General features: G+C 42.0%; 1 protein-coding gene across 9 annotated transcripts in view; it reads right to left on the bottom strand.

Annotated features, from left to right (window-relative positions):
- Positions 1 to 23,588, bottom strand: part of PXK (PX domain containing serine/threonine kinase like) — an 81,818-nt gene that overhangs the window by 35,941 nt on the left and 22,289 nt on the right. For all 9 annotated transcript variants that reach the window (XM_047778083.1, XM_047778075.1, XM_047778091.1 and 6 more), the window contains exons 2-5: positions 23,378 to 23,428; positions 20,406 to 20,453; positions 12,182 to 12,368; positions 363 to 440 (exon numbers count right to left, since the gene is read on the bottom strand). In XM_047778083.1, the coding sequence (XP_047634039.1) occupies positions 363 to 440; positions 12,182 to 12,368; positions 20,406 to 20,453; positions 23,378 to 23,428 (364 nt within the window). The remainder of the gene's footprint in view (positions 1 to 362; positions 441 to 12,181; positions 12,369 to 20,405; positions 20,454 to 23,377; positions 23,429 to 23,588) is intronic.

The following is a 23,588-nucleotide window of genomic DNA, read 5'->3' as shown; positions in this document are numbered from 1 at the left end:
TTGGTAATATGGGCATGGTAAAGGCTGCACTGAAAAAAACAGCAAAGAAATTATACTACTCATGGAAATAGGAAAAAAGCACTTCAGTTTAGATCTAGTGAAAAAGACAGATGAGGAATGAAGGATGGTACTGAAACTACTAGACACTACCATCCAAGTCCTCAGATAGGGCTTCAATCTAGATTCAGTAAATGTAAAAAGTTAAGGACTGCATCCTGAAACAGTAGAAAAGCAAAAAGAAAAAGAAATCACCTGTATTTCCTATGCATTTCACTCACATAAAACTTTCTTGGGATACTTAAAGGAAAGCATGACAAAGAATCCTGTTCTTTAATTTTTTAACAGAATGGGCAGTTTCTCACCTATGTCTTTCAATGGTTCTACCACCTCCCACTTTGGTTCTGATCTGAAGAACATGGAAACCTGCTGTAAGGCAATCTCTGAAAAGACAGTTTGGAAATTAATTAGTCGAACACATCAGAAAAGTGCCATATCCCTGAGATATCATTCTTCTTGTTTGTTTTGTTTTTGTTTTGGTCTCTTTAGGGCCACACCCACAGCATATGGAGGTTCTCAGGCTAGGGGTCGAATCAGAGCTGTAGCCGCTGGCCTACACCACAGCCACAGCAACAGCAGATCTGAGCTTCGTCTGCAACCTATACCATAGGTCACAGCAATGCTGGATCTTTAACCCACTGAAGAGGCCAAGGATCAAACCTGTGTCCTCATGGATGCTAGTCAGATTCGTTTACACTGAGCCACGATGGGGAACTCCAAGATCTCATTCTTGCAAACGAAATTCTTATGGTCTGTAACCTTAAATAGCTTAATCACAACAGAATGAACACAGACTAAATAAAATGTGTAATTCTAAACTGAAACCTGGAACAGCATAAGGTAATCAGTGGAAAAACTAGTGAAATCTGAATAAAACTAAAGTTAACAGTAATGTACCAGTGCCAATTTCTTAGTTTTGATGAATGTGCCATGCTTATATGAGCTGTTAACATTAGGGTAAATCAAGTGAGGGGCACTGGAAACTCTGCACTACAAATGCCTTTTTTTTTCCTGCAAGTCTAAAATTATTCCAAAATTAAAAGTTTATTAAATAAACTAATTACTAATGGAGTAATTAAACTGGAAGATCTAAACTATGTAAACCAGCTGGCTTATGCCAAGAATTCATTATATGCACCAGACAACAACCTGAATACAAAACTCAAAACATATTCTAAGGTCAGCTTAGAATATAAATGTTGCTCCAAGTGATATTTATCCCATCTTCATTCCTCATGAAATTACAGCTTTTACCAACAAAGAAGCGATTAGCCTTAAATATATATACTGGAAATAAAAGCGAGTGTTTTAGAAAAACATCCATGTCCCGTTAACAACACGGTTCTACTGTAAGTAATCACCATAAGCCTGTTTACTGGGAAAAAAATCCATCCTTCTCTTTGTACTAATTTATCATGAGAATGTTTCCCCATTTTAAGAAAACAATAAAAAGAGGAAATTCTTTTGAGTTCACTGTATAAAGAAATTATCAGAATAACTGTGCTTTTACATTTCCTGCAAAAAGCAACATCTGTAATTTGCTATTTTCTCTCAGTGCAGTGACTGAATGAAGCCACAGTGACTCAATGAAAGCAAAGAGCAATCCTGCAAATTCATTGTGGAATTGCACCTCTGCCTGGCAACAGTAATATTCCAGACAGACTGGTGAGGCACAAGGGGTTCAGCAGAAATGCTCTTCATGTATCATAATGACCTCACTGGAATTATTGCGCCTAGAGCTTGGGAAACAATATCATTCTGATATATTTTATAGTTCACCATGAATTAAGAGATTCAAGGAAGAAAATGCTCTTACTAGAGTTCCCATTGTGGCTCAGCGGAAACGAACCTGACTAGTATCCATGAGGATGTGGGTTCAATCCCTGGCCCTGCTTAGTAGGTTAAGGATCTGGTATTGCTTCGAGCTGCGGTGTAGGTCGCAGATAAGGCTTGCATCTGGTGTTATGGCTGTAGTGTAGGCTACAGCTTTGATTGGACCCCTCGCCTGGGAACTTCCATGTGCTGCACCTGCAGCCCTAAAAAGCAAAAAAAAAGATCTCACTGACTCAACATGTAAAATGTCAGTGCTAGTCACACAGAAGAGAACATGAGATGACAAATACCAAACACTCCATTTACACTGTTCTAACTATCCCAATGCAATAACCCATTTAGAGGGGTTAGGTGTAGCAGAACTTAGAAGTAAAAGAATTTTCATAACCAACAGTGGGAACTCGGTACCTCTGCTATAAGTAATGTTGATATAAAACATTAGCATTTCCAAAATAACTTAAACACAAACTACTTAAAAAGATACTATTTTAAGTGAAAATCATAGCAAGTTTGAGAAAGATCATGAAAGACCATTTTTAAAATGCGATACAAGGCCATTCTAAGAGACTATAAAGGACAATTGGTTCAAAATTAAAAGTGACTCATAATTCCCCACAAAATCATTAGTCAACAGTATTTGCTGAATGCAACTACGTATTACACATTGTTTTAGGAACAAGGGAAATAGCTGTGAGCAAATGGAATGTGTTAGATTTGTTAGTGATAGATTAAGGTCTAGCAAAAAGCTTTTTTTTAACCTTATGGGTTCCAAATTACAGAAAGGACTTTTTCTTTCCTCTGAACTATGATTTATAGTCAAGGAAATCACATGACTACCACGCTCCCAATAGTAATCCCTTCTCTCCCCAGATTCAGATAACACATTTCAACCCTAAACATCTCCTCTGCTTAGAAGCCTTTACTGGTGCCCCATTTCCTTACCAAACCAAGACCAAGCTTCTAAAGCTCAGAGTGGTCAACCTAGCTCTGGCCTTACCTTACCTTTCTGTCTTTACCCCGCAACAGTATATGTTCCTCACACTCCCTTCACTGAGAGTGACAGACCATGGACCCTGAGATTGGCCTACCTCCACCTCTCAGCATTTTCTATTCCTACCCATCTATCCTTTGAGGCTCAGGCCAAATCTGCTGCACCTCTAGCCAGGACACCCTTCTCTGTACACTTTTGGTGCTACATCTGTCCCTCTCCTGTGGGACTCTGTCCTATATTAAGGATACTGTCTTCCACTAGACTGTGAACTCTGCCTGGAAAGAAATACCTTAAACTGGGCAAAGCCCACAGCCACATGAAAATATTTTTCTCTCCTGGAGCACCGACCCTCACCTCTTGGTCTAGCTAATTTCTACTCGTCTCTCAGATCTCCATATAGGTAACACTTCTTCTGGGAAGCCCTTCTTAAGCTTCAGATCTGACTCATCTGCACCCTCACCCCCTACCCTCAAAGTGCTGCCATGTGCTTATCCTGCCACAGTCTTCACCTGTCAATCTCCCTGCAGAAGTGCATGGGGGTAGGAGTGGGGTTAGGAAACTATTCCTTTCTTGTACCTGTCACATAGTAAGTGCTCAATAAATACTTGGTGAAGGACTAACTAAGGGTTCCACACATGTTCAGTGGATGTGGACATTCTCCCATTAGAACATGAAATCTATGAAAAGAAACCCGTCTACCTCTACCTCTTTAGCACTGACTTACACATGGGGAATAGTGCGTGCTCAGTAAATGCTGACAAACAAGCCCCAGACAGGAAATGCAGAGCGATGCCTTCAAGTCTGTCCTGTGCTTCCAACAGAACTCAGACTTCTCAGTTCAGAGCATACCAGCTGGCCCCACTGGATCTCCTAGATCCCAGGCCCACATTATGACTACAGAAAAAAAAAAAACAACTCTGACTCCTTCAGCCCCTCAACTGGGCTCCAGATCCTTACACTACCTCAGCAGGTTGATACTCAGCAGCTTGCACTACACTGCGGCCTCCAACCTGTCTGAAGCATCCTGCTTCAGCCTGCCACTATCTGACCTGTTCATGAGATTCCTGGGCTTTTAGGACTAGAAGGGAGCTTCGGCACTACCTGGTCCACTCTCTCCTCCCTGACATCTTGGGTTATAGGTCGGGACCTCAAGGACCAGAATGGAATTGTTGCTAATAATAAAGTTGGAACCAGGATGTGGGCTTCCTGATTTCTTGTCCAAGTGACTTCTGTGTGGACATTAAAAGCTTCCTTACTTGGAAGGGTGTGAGATGGGAATATGGCTACAGTGCAGTGAAGCACCTTGTTAACAAGATGAATAAGGTGGTGGTGGGGGTATTTCCCAACATAAACCCCTCATGACTGGGAGACACCTATTTTCCCTATACAATAGCTGGCCCTCAAGTAGACTTTCTAATTCAAAAGAACACCCTACAACCTGCCTGAACAAAGCACCAAGGACCTATACGTCCTTTCTATGAATTTGGTCATATGGAAAACTCGCACCTACAGCCAACTAATCGATGACAAAGGAGGCAAGAATATACAATGGAGAAAAGACAGCCTTTTCAATAAGTGGTGCTGGGAAAACTGGACAGCCACATGGAAAAGAATGAAATTAGAACACTCCCTAACACCATACACAAAAATAAACTCAAAATGGATTAAAGACCTAAATATAAGACCAGATACTAGAAAACTCTTAGAGGAAAACAGGCCAATCACTCTCCAACATAAAGGACGGCAACATCTTCTTAGATCCACCTCTTAGAGTAATGACAGTAAAAACAACAACAAACAAATGGGACTTAATTAAACTTAAAAGTTTCTGCACAGCAAAGGAAACCCTAAACAAAACAAAAAGACAACCCACAGAATGGGAGAAAATATTTGCAAATGAATCAACTGACAAGGTCATGTAGAAAACATAAGGAAAAGAAAAAAAGGGAGTTCTCGTCATGGCACAGTGGTTAAGGAATCCGACTAGAAGCCATGAGGTTTCAGGTTCGATCCCTGGCCTTGCTCAGTGGGTTAAGGATCTGGCGTTGCCATGAGCTGTGGTCTAGGTCACAGATGCGGCTCGGATCCCCCAGTGATGTGGCTGTGGCGTAGGCTGGTGGCTATAGCTCCGATTAGACCCCTAGCCTGGGAACCTCCATATGCCTCGGGAGCAGCCCTAGAAAAGGCAAAAAGTCAAAAAGGACCAGCAAACCCAGGCTAGGGACTCAGGAAGGAGAGGAGGCAGCTGCTGATGTTCTGTGAGCTCCTGGTCACCCCTCCCATGGGGAACAGGTGGCATTAACAGTTCCCTTCCAACGAAGCACTTTTAGCCTCAGTCAGAGCAACAGGCAGGAAATGTGGTCACAGTGACTTCAGCCAACTTGACCTCAGAGCTCAAATCCTGCAAAGTGAAGCTGAGTGCTGACTATGGACCATTTAGAAAAGTGATAAGAGATGGAATTCCCATCATGGCTCAGTGGAAATGAATCTGACTAGTATCCATGAGTACACAGGTTTGATCCCTGGCCTTGCTCAGTGGGTTGAGGATGTGGCGTTGCCATGAGCTGTGGTGTAGGTCACAGATGCAGCTCAGATACGGCATTGCTGTGGCTGTGGCATAGGCCGGGGCTTTAGCTCTGATGTGACCCCTAGCCTGGGAACCTCCATATGCCAGGGGTACGGCCCTAAAAAGGTGAAAAAAAGAAAAACGACAAGAACTAGAGAGATTATTCCTATTGAAGTGGAAGTGCCAGAAGCCGGAGGTGTACAGGGCACCCTTGGGAGCCATGGGCCATGTGGTAAGCTGGACAAGTCTGCCTGGCTTTTTGGGGAGTGTCTCAGTCAAGCTGGCATGGAAGAGGCAGCCTGGGTTTCCCTTTCCCGAGGCTGCTGGTGAATCAGCATAGATGCAAGACAAGTTCTGACATTTCGTTCAAAAGGGGAAATAAATCAGCACTTTTCTGAAAAAAGCATCCATCCCTTAATGTTTCATCAGGACTGTGCTCTCTAAATAGCAGCAGATTTTTTTTTTTTTTTTTTTTTGCCATACCTGTGGCACATGGAAGTTACCAGGCCAGGGATGGAACGAACCTATGCCACAGCAGTAACCCAAGCCACTGCAGTGACAACACCAGATCCTTAACCCACTGTGCCACAAGGGAACTCCAGGTTGTTTGCTTTTTTGATGTTAAGCTGCAGAGATGTTTATATATTTTGGAGATTTACCCCTTATTGCAACCTACGCCACAGCGGGAGGAACATTGGATCCTTAACCCACTGTGCCACAGGGGAACTTCCAATAGCAGTAGCTCCTTGAGCATTTGGGTTCTGGCAGGAGTCTGTGACAGCCTTCTTACACCCCTGCCCATACCTGCTCTGGACTCCTGACTGTCTGCCATGCAGAGGGAAAGGGGAAAGATCTGGACAACAGCAGCATTTGAGAGGTACAGCAGGAGGATCAGGGATCAGACAACCCTGAAGAGACAACCTTCCATGGGCCAAACAGTATTTTAACTGGGAAATACATTCAGAAATTGGACACTTGCACAATCATACAAATGTGCAACCCGAGGTAAGGCCTTTCTTCTTGGGGGCAGTCACTCATGTATAAAATGAGAGGGTTCAACCTGAACTCATCAATGAGTTCAGTAGAGTTGGAGGATTAAAAAATTAATATACAGAAACCTGCTGCATCGCTGTACGCTAATGATGAACTATCAGAAGAGGAAAGTAAGAAAACAATCCCATTTATAATCACATCAAAAAGAAAAAAATACCTAGGAATAAATCCAACCTAATCAGTGAAATACCTGCACTTGGAAAGCTTGAAGACACTAACGAAGGAAATTGAAGAGGACACAAACAGATGGAAAGATACACCGTGTTCATGGATTGGAAAAATTAATATTGTTAAAATGACCATAGTACCCAAGGCAATCTACAGATCCAATGCAACACCTATCTGGCACTTTTCACAGAGCTAGAACAAGTAATTCTAAATTTGTATGGGAACACAAAAGATCCCCAGTGGCCAAAATGATCTATAGAAAGAACAAAGCTGGAAGTATCACACTCGTGATTTCAAACTATACTACAAAGCTACAGTAAACAAAACAGTATAGTACCAGGGCATGTGCACACAGAAAAATCAAACAGAATAGAGATCTCAGAAATGAACCCATACTTCTATGGGCAATTAATCTACAACTAAGGAGGCAAGAATATACAATAAAGAAAGGATTGCCTCTTCAATAAATGGTGTTGGGAAAACTGGACAGATTCCTGCAACAGAATCAAACTGTACTGCTCTCTTACATCATATATAAAAATTAACTAAACTGGATTAAAGACGTAAATGTAAGACCTAAAATCATAAAACTCCCAGAAGAAAAAATAGGCAGTAAGCTCTCTGACACTGGTCTTAGCAGTATTTTTTTGGATATGTCTCATCAGGCAAGGGAAACCCAAGAAAGCAAAATCAATAAATGGGACGTAATCAAACTTAAAAGCTTTTGCACAGCAAAGAAAATCATCAACGAAATGAAAAGGCCACCCAATGAATATGAAAACATATTTGCAAACAACATGTCTGACAAGAGATTTAACTCCAAAATATACAAAGAATCTATACAACTCAATATAAAAAAAAACCTACTAAAAAGTGGGCACAGTACCTGAATAAACATTTTTTTCAAAGAAGACATACAGATGGTCAACGGACACATGAAAAAATGCTCAACACTGCTCATAATCAAGGAAATATAAATCACAACCACAATGAGATGTCATCTCACACCTGACAGAATGGCTATCTTAAAAAGACAACAAATAGGGAGTTCCCGTCTTGGCACAGTGGTTAACGAACCCAACTAGGAACCATGAGGTTGCAGGTTCAGTCCCTGCCCTTGCTCAGTGGGTTAAGGATCCGCCATTGCCGTGAGCTGTGGTGTAGGCTGCAGACGCGGCTCGGATCCTGCATTGCTGTGGCTCTGGTGTAGGCCAAGGGCTACAGCTCCGATTCGACCCCTAGCCTGGGAACCTCTGTATGCTGCGGGAGCAGCCCAAAGAAATAGCAAAAAGACAAAAAAAAAAAAAGACAACAAATAAATAACAAGTGTTGGTGGGGGTATGGAGAAAAGGGAAACTGCTGCACTGTTGGTGGGAATGTAACTTGGTGTGGCCACTATGGAAAAAAATATGGAGATTCCTCAAAAAATTAAACATAGAAACATACCATATGTTTCAGCAATTCCACTTCTGGACATTTATTAGAAGAAAATGAAAACACTAATTTTTTTTAATTTTTATTTTTTAGCCTCACCAATGGCATACAGAAGTTCCCAAGCCAGAGATCAAACCTGCCACAGCAGTAACCAGAGCCACAGCAGTGACCAGAGCCACAGCAGTGTCAATACCAGATCCTTAAGTGCTAGGCCACCAGGGAACTTCTGAAAATGCTAATTAGAAAAGATATATGCACCCCTATGTTCAATGTGATATTATTCACAATAGCCAAGATATGGAAGCAATCTAAATGTCTATCAATAGATGAATAGTATGTATGTGTGTGTATAAATGGAATGTATCAACTATAAAAAAAAAAGAAATCTTGCCATTTGCAACAACATGAATGGACCTAACAGGTATTATACTAGGTACAATAAGTCACACAGAGAAGGACAAATACTACATGATTTCACTTACATGTGAAATCTAAAAAACAAGTGAACAAATATAACAAAATAGAAATAGAGTTATAGATAGAACAAATAGGTGGTTGCCAGAGAGAAGGAGAGTAGGGGGAGGAAAGAAACAGGTGAGGGAGATTAAAAGGTACAAAATTTCAGTTGCAAAGTAAATGAATCTCAGGTATGAAATGTACAGTGTGGGGAATATACAGTCAGTGACATATCATAACTAGCCTTAAGGTGATCATTCTGAAATGTGTACAAACATCAAATCATAATGTTGTGTAAAAGGAACTTACATAGTCTTGTAGGTCAATTATTGTTCAAAAAACAAACTCATAGAAAGAGGTCAGATTTGTGGTTACCAGAGGAGGGGTAGAAGGGAGGAGACACCGGGTGCAGGTGGCCAAAAGGTACAAATTTCCAGCTACAAGATAAATAAGTACTGTTTACATGTACAACATGTTAAATTTAAATATAATTAACACTGCTGTACATTATATACAAAAGCTACTAAGAGAGTAAATCCTAAGAGTTCTCATCACAAAGAAAAATATTGTTTTGCTATTTCCTTTTTTTTTTTTTTAGGGCCATACTGTGGCATATGGAAGTTCTCAGGTTCCCAGGTTAGGGGCTGAATCAGAGCTGTAGCTGACAGCCTACACCAGAGCCACAGCAACACCAGTTCCAAGCTGCATCTGTGACCTACACCACAGCTCAGAGCAATGCTGGATCTTAATCCACTAAGTGAGATCTTAACCCACTAAGTGAGGACAGGGATCAAACATGTATCCTCATGGATACTAGTTGGGTTCATTACCACTGAGCCAAAATGGGAACTCCCTATTTTTTTTTTTTTTTGCTATCTCTTTAATTTTCTATCTATACAAGATGATGGACAGTCATGAAACTTATGGTGATAATCATTTCACAAATTACGCCATACAGCTTAAACTTACACAGTGCTGTATGTCAAATTATATCTCAATAAAACTGAAAGAAAAACAACAACAAAAGAAAAGTAGACTAAAAATAAACAAAATGAGAGGGTTAGTTTATCTCAATAAATCCCCTCCAACACCCCTTCGAACTCTGACCTCTGGTGACTCACTATCCTTCTGGTACACACCTTCCTCACACTTGCATCCCCAACACCCAGCCCTGCGTAGGCTGAGCACTCAAGGTTTATGGGATGAATGGCATCATCACATGTGCACTACACCTTGCTGCCTGCCCTCAGAACACTAGCAGACACTCTGAGGAAATAATGTGGACAAATCCGTGAACATGGCTGTGTTGGGATCGATTGATAAAAGTCATCCAGACATGGAGTTCCTATCATAGCTGAGTGGTAATGAACCCAACTAGTATCCATGAGGATGTGGGCTGGAATGCTGACCTTGCTCTGTGGGGCTGAGGATCCGGCGTTGCTGTGAGCTGTGGTGTAGGTTGAAGATGTGGCTCGGAACTGGCCTTGCTGGCCTTGTGTGGCTGTGGTGTGGGCCAGCACATCCTGCTCCAATTCAACCCCTAGGCTGGGAACTTCCATCTGGCACAAGTGCAGCCCTAAAAAGACCAAAAAAACCCAAAAAACAAAAAAATAGTCATTCAGACAGCCCTCCATTTGACAATTCTGAGAAACAACAAGGTGCAGCATGGGTAACTGAGAGCTCTGAGCTCCACTCTGAAAGAGTGCCTGCTGTCCTGGGAGCCCCAGGCCTATGATGCCTTTTCTCCTGTATGAACCAAAAAACAAGTGGGGGAAGAATGCAAGCCTTGTAACAATTCAATGTTCACTTTCATAACTTATAGTAAATGTCAGTTTGAAGCAAGCTTTCCTTCATCGGATCACATTCTAGAAAGGTATTTTTCTTATCCCTGCAAGCACTTCCATTAGAAGACGGCAAGTACATTCCTGAGCAAGATGGCTATAATATGCATGCAAGTCACCTGGGGTCCTTGTTAAAACCACATCCTGATCCATAGTTTTGGGCTGGGGCCTGAATTCTGCATTTCTGACAAGCTCCCAGTGATGCCAGTGTTGCTGGTGAGGGGACTCACACTGAGTGGCAAGTTCCAGCTGTGGTTTGCAAACAGAGGCATATTAGAATCTCTGGGGGACCTTCACAAATTAGAAACCCCATCTTCAGAGATTCTGATTGAATTGGCATGAACGCAGCCTGGGCATCAGGATTTTTAAAGCTCCCCAGGTGATTCTATTATACAGAAAAGTTTGATGCCTGACAAGTAGTCCTCTATTGCCCTCCATGTGAAACAGAAATAAAATGGTCTTCCTCTAATTACTTCAAAAGCTGTGTTTTGAGGACCTAATGTGTAGCATGTAAACAATCTATTCTCTTAGCAAGGAAATGACCTTATTAATAATACCCAGAGTTCCCCTTAGACTCTAAGCCTTAACAAATCAGATGAGTTCTAGTCACTGGTTCACTTCTACAACACTTTCTAATGGTCTCTTCAAGGCCACGCCAGAGGTACTAAATATTTAATCACTCATTCTGCTGACGACGGGCTCACATTATTGACACTAGCTTTGTGCATGACTGGCATCCTTTCCTACTCAGGCCCCTGCTGCTGCCCTGATCCAATAATGGTTTGGAAGAGAACCACCTCTTCCTAAGGCTTTGCACAGAGCGGGTTTCAGCCAGCAACTGAGAAGACACAGAAAGGACCCTCTGAATCACTGTTGTGCTTAATGTAATTCCCAGAAAACCTAGGCATAGTACAGCCTATAAACAAAAACAGCACCAAATCAAATCAAATTGAGATTACTGTAAAGATTTACTGTGGATTATCTACTCTCTGTATTGTTAAAGAAAATATCGATGATAATAACTTCTCTTCCTTTTTTTTTTTTGTCTTTTTGCCATTTCTTGGGCTGCTCCCTCGGCACATGGAGGTTCCCAGGCTAGGGGTAGAAATGGAGCTGTAGCCGCCAGCCTACGCCAGAGCCACAGCAACGCGGGATCCGAGCCACATCTGTGGACCACAGCTCACGGCAACGCCGGATCCTTAACCTACTGAGCAAGGCCAGGGATCGAACCCGCAACCTCATGGTTCCTAGTCAGATTCGTTAACCACTGAGCCACGACAGGAACTCCTTTCTTTCCTTTTTTAAAAAAAAAAAAATTATTTTTTATGGCCGCACCTGCAGCATATGGAGGTTCCCAGGCTAGGAGTTGCATCAGAGTTGTAGCCGCCAGCCTAGACCATAGCCACAGCAACGTGGGATCCAAGCCGAGTTTGTGACCTACATCACAGCTCACAGCAAAGCTGGATTCTTAACTGAGCGAGGCCAGGGATCGAACCTGCATCCTCATGGATGTTAGTTGGGTTTGTAACACACTGAGCCACGATGGGAATCTCCCTTCCGTATTTTGGAAACGGACATTACAAACATTTGAGAAGTAATAATTTTCTTCTTACACATCTACAGTAAATTACAATCAGGTTAGTATTAGAAAGTGAATAATGCCCTGTGACAGATGCACACATCTCCCCCTTGGAAGGAGAGTTTCTCCCACGCACGTTATCTCCAGCAAAGAAAAGTCCCTCTTTAGCCCCAGGACTGTGGCTGATAGAGCCCTCTGCTTACCAGTGTAGTTTGCAGAATAGTTGTTTGGGTCTAAAAACTTCTTAACCAGCTCACAATTAGACAAGATATGATTGGTGGTGATAACGTTGAGATAGTTCTGAAGACCTTTCTGCCTCTCAGCTATGAATTCCCGATCCATGTTACCAATCAATTTTTTGGGAGGAAGAGGTAGACTTAGGCCTGTAATCTTTAATTAAAAAAAAAGTATTATATTCATGTCATCTCCAAATAAAATACAATATCAGAATCCTGAGCCATCATATTTCATCAGGTCTAAGATATTTCAAGATGCATCCTAATTTTAGTCATAGAACATGTGAAAAACCATAAATCTTAGAATTGATAAAATGCTGTATAAAGTGTAGCAACTTTAAAATTCAATTTTTAATGTGTTTTTCTTTTTATTGAACTTACACATGGACAGCTTCAAGAGTCAAAGAGTTCTTTTTTGGTTATTATTACCAGTCCCAAGATGCTCCCCCAACACCACCACTTCTGCCAACAGGTGGCACAGCCATTCCTTACCCCCTAGAGACAGCCACTTTCAACTCTTTTTGCTGATTTTTTTGGTATGGAGGAGGAATGTTCACATTATGTCTTCATTTTTCACTTTTAGGCATTAACTATAAATTTCTCCTGGAAGATGAGGATTAATTTCTCTTTCACAATCCTAATCTTGTTCCACACACCCGACTCCCAATCCTTCCAATATAGTCATGTTATAATTTTACTTAGTGTAATATTTGTGTTTGTATTAGGTAAATGATATTCACAACTAAGCCAAAGAGCCTGCTTACTATTCCTGTCAACTGATAGTCTTTTTTCCCCCTCAGTTTCCTATTCAACTCCAAACTTTTTTTTTTTTTTTGGCTTTTTAGGACCACATCCATAGCACATGGAAGTTCCCAGGCTAGAGGTGGAATCAGAGCTGCAGCTGCCGGCCTACATCACAGCCACAGCAATGTGGGATCCAAGCCACGTCTGCAACCTATACCACAGCTCATGGCAATGCTGGATTCTTGACCCACTGAGCAAGGCCAGGGATCAAACCCGTCTCTTCATGGATACTAGTCAAATTAGTTTCTGCTATGCCACAATGATTACTCCCTCAACTCCAAACTCTTCATCTAAGCCTTTTCTCAACTTGGATACAAAGATGCATTCATTTTACCTTCTTGAGGAGTACCTTCTAGAACCCATACCTGCTCCAAGCAGAACTGGTGGTCCCTATACCTGCTGCAAATCTGGCATCGTGGGACTTCCCTTCACTAACATGTGGGAGAAGCTTTGCCATTTCTCCTGCTGAACCCCGTTTCTCTATCCATATCTTTCCCCTTCTTAGATAATCCCCTGACTTTTGGTATAGATATATATTCTCCGTCAGCTCCCCACAAAGGGAGCAAGGGAGATAATTTTTTTTTTTTTTTTTTTGCTTTTTAGGGCCGCACTTGCGGCATATAGAGACATCTGGTCTAGGGATTGAATCGGAGTTGCAGCTGCTGGCCTATTCCACAGCCACAGCAATGCCAGATCCAAGCTGCATCTGCGACCTAGACCACAGCACATGGCAACGCCGGATCCTTAACCCACTGAGTGAGGCCAGGAATTGAACCTACAACCGCATTGTTCCTAGTCAGATTCACTTCCACTGCGCCACAATGGGAACAAGGGAGATAAATTTTTTGAAAGCTTGTATGTTAAAAATGCCTTTATTCTACCCTCACCCTTGATTGATAATGAGTCTTGATTGGGAATTCTAAGTTGGAAACATTTTTCCTTCAGAATTTTTAGGAACTACGTTATTGTCTTTTAGTTTCCAGGGCTGCTGTTAAAGGTTCAAACAGTAGATTCTTGATTCTGGCTTTTTTCTCTCCCTGGAAGCTTTTAGGATCTTCTCTTTGACCTCAGTTTGTGAATTCATGTGCCTTTATGTAGCTCTACCTTCATTCTCTGTGCTGAGTACTCAGCCCTTTCAACCTAGAAACTAAAATCCTTATGTTCTTTGGTATTTTCTTCAGGTAGGTCATTATTGCACCACCCCCACCCCCACCCCCACCGACCCCCTTTGCTTTCTTGTTCTGGAATTCCTGTTTTCCAGTGTTGGATCTTCTGGACTGGTCCTCTGTTCTTACCTTTTCCTATGTGAACATTTTTTTCCTACTAAGTTTTTTTCTGGGATATTTTCTTTATATTTTAGTCTTTCTTAAGAGTTTTCATTTCTATTATTATTTTTTTTAGGGCCCTACCCACAGCATATGGAAGTTCCCAGGCTAGGGGTCAAATCAGAGCTACAGCTGCTGGCCTACACCACAGCCACAGCAAAGCCAGTTCGAAGCTGCGTCTGTGACCTTCACCATAGCTCAGAGCAACGCTGGCTCCTTAACCCACTAATTGAGGCCAGGGATGGAACTGGCATCCTCATGGGTACTAGCTGGGTTTGTTACTGCTGAGCTACAATGGGAACTTCTATTATCCTTTTTATTTCTAAATATTCCTTTATTCCGGAGTTCCCGTCGTGGCGCAGTGGTTAACAAATCCGACTAGGAACCATGAGGTTGCGGGTTTGGTCCCTGCCCTTGCTCAGTGGGTTAACGATCCAGCGTTGCGTGAGCTGTGGTGTAGGTGGCAGACGCGGCTCGGAACCCGTGTTGCTGTGGCTCTGGCGTAGGCCGGTGGCTACAGCTCCGATTCGACCCCTGGCCTGGGAACCTCCATATGCCATGGGAGCGGCCCAAAGAAATAGCAAAAAGCCAAAAAAAAAAAAAAAAATTCCTTTATTCCCCTCAATAGCATCCTAAATGTAACGCAATTTTTTTATCTTTCTGAGACTATAAAAGATAACTTGTGACCTCTGTGTCTTTAGCTCTTTGCTTTTATGCTGGGCAGATCCCCCCTGCAAAAGAATCTTCCAATCTCCTGCCTGGTGGGTCTAAACCCAACTGGCAGAAATCTGGGAGCTGAGAGGAAGGAGAGGGCTTGGCTGGGGGCAGGGGTGTAGGGTGGACAGGTTTTCTGTTTATTATGTAAATATTTCCAACTGTGCCTGCATTCCCCAGTCTAAAGGCTGTCCTACCCTCTCCAGAGAATAAACCCAGTTTTCTACTGGAGGGAGAAGAGCAGGCATAAGTTGCTCAGACAGAGAGACTTGGAGATCTGACTGCTTCTTAAATGTACTTTCGACTTTTGATTTTAGCTTGGCCTCACCCCACACTGGAGGCAGCACCTGGTGCTGTCAATTGCTAAATCTTTCAGAGGTTCTGTAGTGTAACTTGGGACCCAATGGGGTTATCCATGCCCCACTGCTATCTCAGAATTCTGCCTTTTTATTATCTGCTTTATTAACTTTTATCCACTGGATTTTCAGTTTCAAATGTTTTTATGGAGTTTCCGTCATGGTGCAGCAGAAACGAATCCGACTAGGAACCATGAGGTTGCGGGTTTGATCCCGGGCCTCACTCAGTGGGTCAAGAATCCAGCATTGCCGTGAGCTGTGGTGTAGGCTGCCAGCTGTAGCTCGATTATACCCCTAGCCTGGGAAGCTCCTCATGCCAGGCTAGGTTAAAAAAAAAAAAAAGGTTTTGTTGTAGGTTTCTCCTCTCCTATTCCATTTGGTGGAGTGGGGAATATAAAATCGATTTACATCAATTTACACTTGTTTAGGAGTGGCTTTAGAAGAGAGGAAAAGTTAATACAGGCGCTCAACAGACTATCATTTTCCAGATGATTTAAACTTTAAGAGTCTATGTGCAATTCAAATACATTGCTGAAAACATAATTGATTTCTTTCTTTTCTTTCTCTTTTTTTTTGGGGGGGGGGGTGGGATAGGGGAGGCATGCACTTAGCATGCAGAAGTTCCCAGGTCAGGTATTGAACCTGTGTCACAACAGCTACAATGTCAGATACTTGTAAGCTGCTGTACCACAAAATAACTCCTTGATTTTCTTCTTTTAAAAACTCTTTTATTGAAGTTCCCGTCGTGGCGCAGTGGTTAACGAATCCGACTAGGAACCATGAGGTTGTGGGTTCCGTCCCTGCCCTTGCTCAGTGGGTTAACGATCCGGCGTTGCTGTGAGCTGTGGTGTAGGTGGCAGACGCAGCTCGGATCCCACGTTGCTGTGGCTCTGGTGTAGGCCGGCGGCTACAGCTCCGATTCGACCCCTAGCCTGGGAACCTCCATATGCTGCGGGAGCAGCCCAAGAAATAGCAAAAAGACAAACAAACAAACAAACAAAAACCTCTTTTATTAAGATCCAGGATATAATCTCATCTTTGGTGTCTGTGTGTGTGTGTAAATGTGTAAGCCCAGGCATATAGTTATATATGCACAAAAAATATTTAAAAGGACTCAACACTACTTGCTTGAGAATAGCTACCTCTGGGAGTGGGCTGGTCAATGAATTGTTATTTCTATGCTGTGAAATGTTTACATTTCTCATTTACTACGTTTTCAATTAAAAAAAAGAGAAAGAAACCCTTTTGCTTATCAAACTGATCTTATAGACGGCAAGGATTTTTTAAAATTTTCATTATCCAAAAAAAGAAAAAATACCATTGGCTAATATCAGTGCATTTCCCTGCATTACCTGCCCAAGAGCAGACTCAGCTGAACCCCACATCACTCAGAATGGAGAGTCACGTCCAACATCAGATTCAAACCCCAATAGGTTTGTCATTGATGGTGGGAATGTGAGAAGGAATTTGATAAGCTATATATTTCAAATTTTGTGGCCTCTAAGCTTCAACCAAGCTTTTTTTTTAATGTGTCATTTCTCTTTAGGAAAATATATTGATCTGCCCAGACCTTCCATCAGCTCATCCAAATTACCAGGTGAAACAAGGAGTTCTTTGCCAATAGCTGTGATTACAGGGTCCCTGCCGTGTCAGTTCACTAGGCAGATGGGTGGTGTTTTCCTGCCCTGGTTTAAGATCTCATAACAAATTTTCCTAAAATTATTAAAATTAGGCAATGTGCGTGATATTCTAAAATCTAGCCTTTTAAAGGAGATTAGCATTCAAGAGAAACTCACTTTCTCTTTCAGTTCCCTCCCAGAATTTCTAGAAGGCTTACCAATCAAAATATAAAATTTGGAACTCCATGACTAATTAGAAAAGAGAGGGAAAGAATACACGCACATAGAGTGATGAAGCCACTAAGCCAGTGATTTCCTAGCCACCTCCACATGGATGGCTTCAAGCAAGACACCTCATCATCCCATTTTGGATTCTCTCCTCTTCAACATGCTGTATGGATTCGCTTCTTGAGTCCCTTGTATAAAAGTAAGAGAACAAGAAAGCCAGCAGAGAAGTCCCCAAAGTTCCTTCATTCACAGTACCTGCAGAGTGACAATACAAAGGGGGTCTGAGAGCCAAAGTGGGGGCTGAAGCCCATAATGGGACCCATGCTAGCCTAGCAGAAGCTTCTAAATTCCATGACAAACTTAATCAGTTTCAAGAAAACTAGCTTTTTGTCTGGAGGGAAAAACCTTCTAACTCTGCATCTGCTAATTTCTCACTCCTGTTATCAGACCTTAATGACCTGCAAATTGCCTTCAATTACATTCCAGTGAGTATTCCAGACTGGAATGTGTTCCCCTCCAACTCCCTAACCCAGGGTGTTCAGTAGAGTCTCTCCTATGCCAACTATGAGCAGTAAAATCAAATTCCAAAAAATTTGTTCTATGATGGGCCTGAGAAGCCATCCGGTTCAACCCTTGCTTCAGATGGGGAAAGTGAGGACAGAAAGGAGTAACTGACCCAAGGTCTCAGTACTGGTAAGGGGTAGAATCAGCTCTCGAGTCCGAGGGCTCCCTGCAGTCTGCATTACTGCGTCTCCTGCTTCTTTCTTTTCTGTTGCTTGTCATCTCCCTGGATGGTTACTAATTTGATGTTACTTTTAAAATAAGGTGATGATATTTCTTTACTCTTACCATAAGATATGCTCCCTATAAAAAGTTGGGAAAGTACAGCTTTTTGCTGTTTTTCTACGTATACAGTTAGCACATGCTTATTTGTACAGAACTTGGAAAGAACAGAAGAAAACATAACCCATAATCCATAATAAAGAACCAGAAGAAAACATAACCCGTAATCCTGCTGCCTAGGGATGTGCTAACATTTTGGCATATTCCCTTCCAACCTTTTTTTCTAAACATTTCATGTAATTATTATATCGCATGTACAACTTTACATCCTGCTTTTTTTTTCCACTTAGGCATTTTTCCTATTGGAGTCAGACAACTCTGCATGTGTGTATTACATTTCTCTTTCTTCAGCAGGAGCTCGTGTATCTGCCAGAAGGGTAATCAGACACTGAAATTCATGGTCACAGTTTTATTCTGTGGTTTTGGAGTCCTTTGGGTCTGTTTTATGGAGGTTGTTGTGAAATTATTATTATTATTTTTTGCCAAAAAGCTGTATGTACTTTCTTCTGTTTGTTTACTTGGATCCATAAAATCCTCCCACTGAAATGCTGTCTGGCCATATCCTGCCCAACACAAGCCAACGTCAATAGACATGGTCATTTACATTTGAAATAAGATGCACATTGAAAGTGCCCATTTTAAAAATGAAAATTACACTGATGCAAAAATAAACTTCTATTATATTAAGAAGGCCATAACTGCATAGTCATGGAGATTCAATTTTATATCCCCAAAGCAAGAACAAATAGGAGAGGAATTCCCGCTGTGGTGCAGTAGATTAAGAATCTGACTGCAGCAGCTCAGGTCACTGCGGAGGTGCAGATTTGATCCCTGGCCCAGGAACTTCTATATGCCGCAGGTGCAATCATTTAAAAAAAAAAAAAAGAAGATAAAACCCTCCACACCACCCCCTCATTCTTGGGGGCTAGACTCAGACAATTTCAATTTCAGAAATATTTCTCCCATGATTCTTACTCTAACTAAACAGCACTGTACAAAATAACTTCCCCTTCTTTAAAACTAGGCAAGGGTTCACTTATGCATAAAGATGAAAACACATAGTAGGCCCAATGTGTTTAATGCCCAAATGTTCATGACACTGTGAGCACATGGAACTGTTTGAGGGTCTTGTGGAGAAAATCCACTGCTAGAATAAACTGCACATCAGTGCCTCACCTACAGCATCATCACAGGTCCAGCTTTTGTCTAAGTGGAAAGAATATGCTATTAAAATTCATAAATGAAACCAATTAAACCCATCAATGAGGTGAATCTGATCTGATTCAAACTGGCCACACTATAATTAAAATGTAGAAAGACAACATGTTCAAATATACCACCATGTGTCAATTACATAAAGATCTGCAGATACTCAGGCCAATTTTACTGGAAGGAAAATAAGGCATTCATGCTTTCAGCAGTGCTTTAAATAATGTGAAATTCCAAACTGTACAAATGCTATTTTTCCAAAGTCTGGACAATAAAAAATGGCCTTTTGAGGGAAAGGAGGCATTACGTTCCCTTCCAGGCAGCATTCCGCCTGACCTCTGCGGACAGGATCACAGATCACCCAGAATAAGTGATAATGGCCAGTTCACCTCCCGGCTGAGCTGGTCATAAGCCAAGCACTCTGGCTCACGGGTGTACGCTACGAACCCAAGCTGAGATAGGACACAAGCCCAGTGATCTCCAATAATCCATGGTCCTTGAAGACCAATCTGCCAAGTGAAGACATGGGTGGTATTGCCAGTATTTTCCACAGTGCTAACACCCCTCCAGGACCCTCCAGTCATTGCCAGCACCAGCTGTGTCTCCAGGGAAAGATTGCAGCTCATCCCTCTTTCCATTATGGCCACCAAGTCAAGAACATTTAAACCAAAGGGACTTAGAAATACATACTTAAGAGAAAAAAGTTGCTGAATCTCTAGCTACTGTTGAGTGTTGATCTGCAATGCTGACTAACTGCCTAGTTTAATGAGTTTGAGCGCACCAGCTCCAAGTGAACAACTCTAGCAATCCATTTCGTCATTCCTAACCTGAGAAAAGGAGATAACATAGAGAATCTCATGCTGTGGTAAGGATGCAGTCTGGCACAGTTACCCAGTTGCAGGGTGACTATTATCAATCACATTTATTCCTGAAAGTTCATTTTTAGAGCCACACATCATCTGTTTAAAGTATGAGTTTATCTTCTGTGCTAGAGAAATTTGCTGATTTCTTGTTCCCAATATTGCCCCTTCCAACCAGTCTCTAAGGCACCCCAGGCAATAAATGTGTGTCACTGGTGTTTGAAAATATTTACCTGCAAGCTGTTGTTCAGCAAATCAAAGTCACTGTATCTCCTAACAATCTGTAAGAAATAAAACAGTGGTGTTTTGATTCAGCAAAGACCATCAATTTTCATTTATTTATTTAAAATGTATTGGGGGAGTTCCGGTCGTGGCGCAGTGGTTAACGAATCCAACTAGGAACCATGAGGTTGCAGGTCTGATCCCTGGCCTTGCTCAGTGGGTTAAGGATCAGGTGTTGCCGTGAGCTGTGGTGTAGGTCACAGATGCAGCTCAGATCCTGCGTTGCTATGGCTCTAGTGTAGGCCTGCGGCTACAGCTCTGATTAGACTCCTAGCCTGAGAACCTCCATATGCCGCAGGAGCAACCCTAGAAAAGGCAAACAAACAAACAAACAAACAAAAAAGTATTGGTATTCTAGAGCCAAGGCACTTGCATTAAGAGTAGCAGGGCTTATACCTGGTGCTTAACTTGCTTAACTTGGCAGCCCCAGAAAACAGACCCAGCAGTGACCCAGAGTTGGCTGGACCATGGGAAACTGGTTAATGCCAGCCAAAATCCCAAGGTGCCAGCTAGTAAGAGAGAATGATGATGTATTTGTTTTCGAGGTGAATAGTCCTTTAAGCATTTTTCTTATTAACCAGGCACCTGGAAAGATGAAGTAATGATTTATCAAAAAAAAAAAAGTTTTACTGACCATGACACCAAAGTAAAAGGAGATGGACAGTTTTGAGGCCATTTCATCCTTCCCTCAGATAAAACTTTCCCTATTTGTGCTCCCCCAAGTCCAGAAACTAGACTGCAGAGAGAGGCCATACTTCTTTCTGATTCCCAGTTTCCCCTTTTGGCCAAGAATGCACTTCCACTGACTATGCATTCTTTCTTAGTTATGTTGATGCCACTGATTAGGCTGTGGCCAAATTCTACTAGCTCTTCAGTCCCTGGGGAAAGAGCTTATTTTGCTTTCAAATAGTCTTTTCAATCTTTATTGATGATTCCCAAATACTACTGTACAGAAGAATTATCTGGCAATCACTCAGGAGTGAGCCCACAGAGACTCTAACTCAAGAAGTTAAGTAGCTACATTTCTGTTAAGTATCCCCCAGGACTCTAAAGGACTGGATCTAGAAAACTACATCAAGAGCTGACTTTTCTGGCAGAACATCTGCCCTTGGGCCTGTTCGACATATACATACACATCAAAAAGTTAAACATAAGAGTCCCTTTCGTGGCTCAGTGGTAAGGAACCCGACTGGTATCCATGAGGACGCAGGTTCGATCTCTGGCCAAGCTCAGTGGGTTACGGATCCGGCGTTGCTGTGAGCTGTGGTGTAGGTTGTAGACACGGCTCAGATCCCGTGTTGCTGTGGAGTAGGCCAGTAGCTATAGCTTCGATTCAACTCCTAACATGGGAACTTTCACATGCTGTGGGAGTGACCTTAAAAAGACCAAGGGAAAAAAAAAAAAATTAAAACATAAAGCCATCTTTGATAAGTGTAAAGGGGGCAAAAGGTAGCACAATAGCTAACCACAGAGGAAATGTGAATTTCAACCCTGTTTTGTCTCGGAATTGAGTGACCTCAGACCAGTTGCTTATCTTCTGAATGTAAAATGGGGCTAATACTGGAGTTCCTGTCATGGCTCAGTGTTCAACGAATCTGACTAGGAACCATGAGGTTGCGGGTTCAATCCCTGGCTTTGCTCAGTGGGTTAAGGATCTGGTGTTGCCATGAGCTGTGGTGTAGGTTGCAGACGCAGCTCGGATCCTGCGTTGCTGTGGCTCTGGTGTAGGCCGGCAGCTACAGCTCTGATTAGACCCCTAGCCTGGGAACCTCCATATGTTGCGGGAGCAGCCCAAGAAATGGCGAAAAGACAATAAATAAATAAATAAATAAATAAATAAATAAATAAATAAATAAAAGGGGGGATAATACTATCACAAAGAATCGCTGCTTTTTTTTTTTTCTTTTTTAAGGGGGGGGGGGCCATACCTATGGTATATGTAGGTTCACAGGCTAGGGGTCGAATCTGAGCTAGAGCCGCCAGCCTATGCCACAGCCACAGAAATGAGGGATCCTAGCTGCATCTGCGACCTATACCACAGGTCATGGCAATGCCAGATCCTTTACCCACTGAGTGAGGCCAGAGATCAAACCTGCGTCCTCATGGATCCTAGTCGGATTCGCCACTGCTAAGGCACAATGGAAACTCCAGAACTGGTTTTAAAGTGAATTAATGTGCTTGAAACAGTGCCTAACAATAAATGCTCGGTTGATGTTAATTATTATAATTATTCCAACAAAAAGCAGTTTGAATTTTTCAGGCAAAGAAAAGACCAAGTACAGGTCACTAAAGTCAAAGACTGTTTCAGGTGAGAGGTAAGATTCGATCTGGGCTATGAAGGATAAGATAAGATTTTTGAAAGAAGGGTCAGGAGGGTTGCTATAATCACTAAAACGGTGAAGAAATGGCCCCTATACAAAATTTAGCCACCCTCTGCAAATCAAGGGCCTCTTGATCTACAGAGTAAGTGCTGTAAGTAGACCCCCACCTATGGTCAGTGAGGGAACCAGCTCTCGAAACTGCCCTCGAGTGGACTTGGGAGTCCATGAAATACAGTGCCCAAGTTGCATCATGTCCAGGCCTTTCTTTCTACCTGGAGACTGAACTCTAATATGCCCCACCTTGGCTCCAGGGGAGGAGGTTTGAATTACTAGGAACAAAAGAAGTAATTTGTCTACCTCTTACTCTGTGTCCAGCTGGAGAACAAACTCCTACTCTCTGTGGTAATATCATACACAAATTAAATCAAAACACTGGGAACACAAAAGTCTTTTCATAATATATGTCTTAAAGCCAAAAGCTTATAACTTAAAGAAATACGATTTATATTTATGTGTGTTAAAGTTTTTTCAGATTTTTAAATGCTTCAAGTCAGAATTTTGTTTAAACATTTTTCTAGTGACAAAAAAAAAAAAAAGCTTACCTGCCAGCTATTTTCTACAGAAATTCCTCTTTGCACTCGAATGATATATTCCTAAAAAAGAGTTGGAAAAGAGCCTCAATTACAAAACACCCAAATCAGAGGATCAAAAATATTAAATGAAAGTATCGGATAAAGTAGACTTTGGAACAAAGATTACCAGAGACAGAGGGGGACATACAGATAAAAAGGGAATCAAGCACCAAGACATAGC

The sequence above is a fragment of the Phacochoerus africanus genome, chromosome 1 (genome assembly GCF_016906955.1).
Source record: "Phacochoerus africanus isolate WHEZ1 chromosome 1, ROS_Pafr_v1, whole genome shotgun sequence".
NCBI classification, from domain to species: domain Eukaryota; kingdom Metazoa; phylum Chordata; class Mammalia; order Artiodactyla; family Suidae; genus Phacochoerus; species Phacochoerus africanus.
This window is presented reverse-complemented; position numbering and strand designations above follow the sequence as displayed.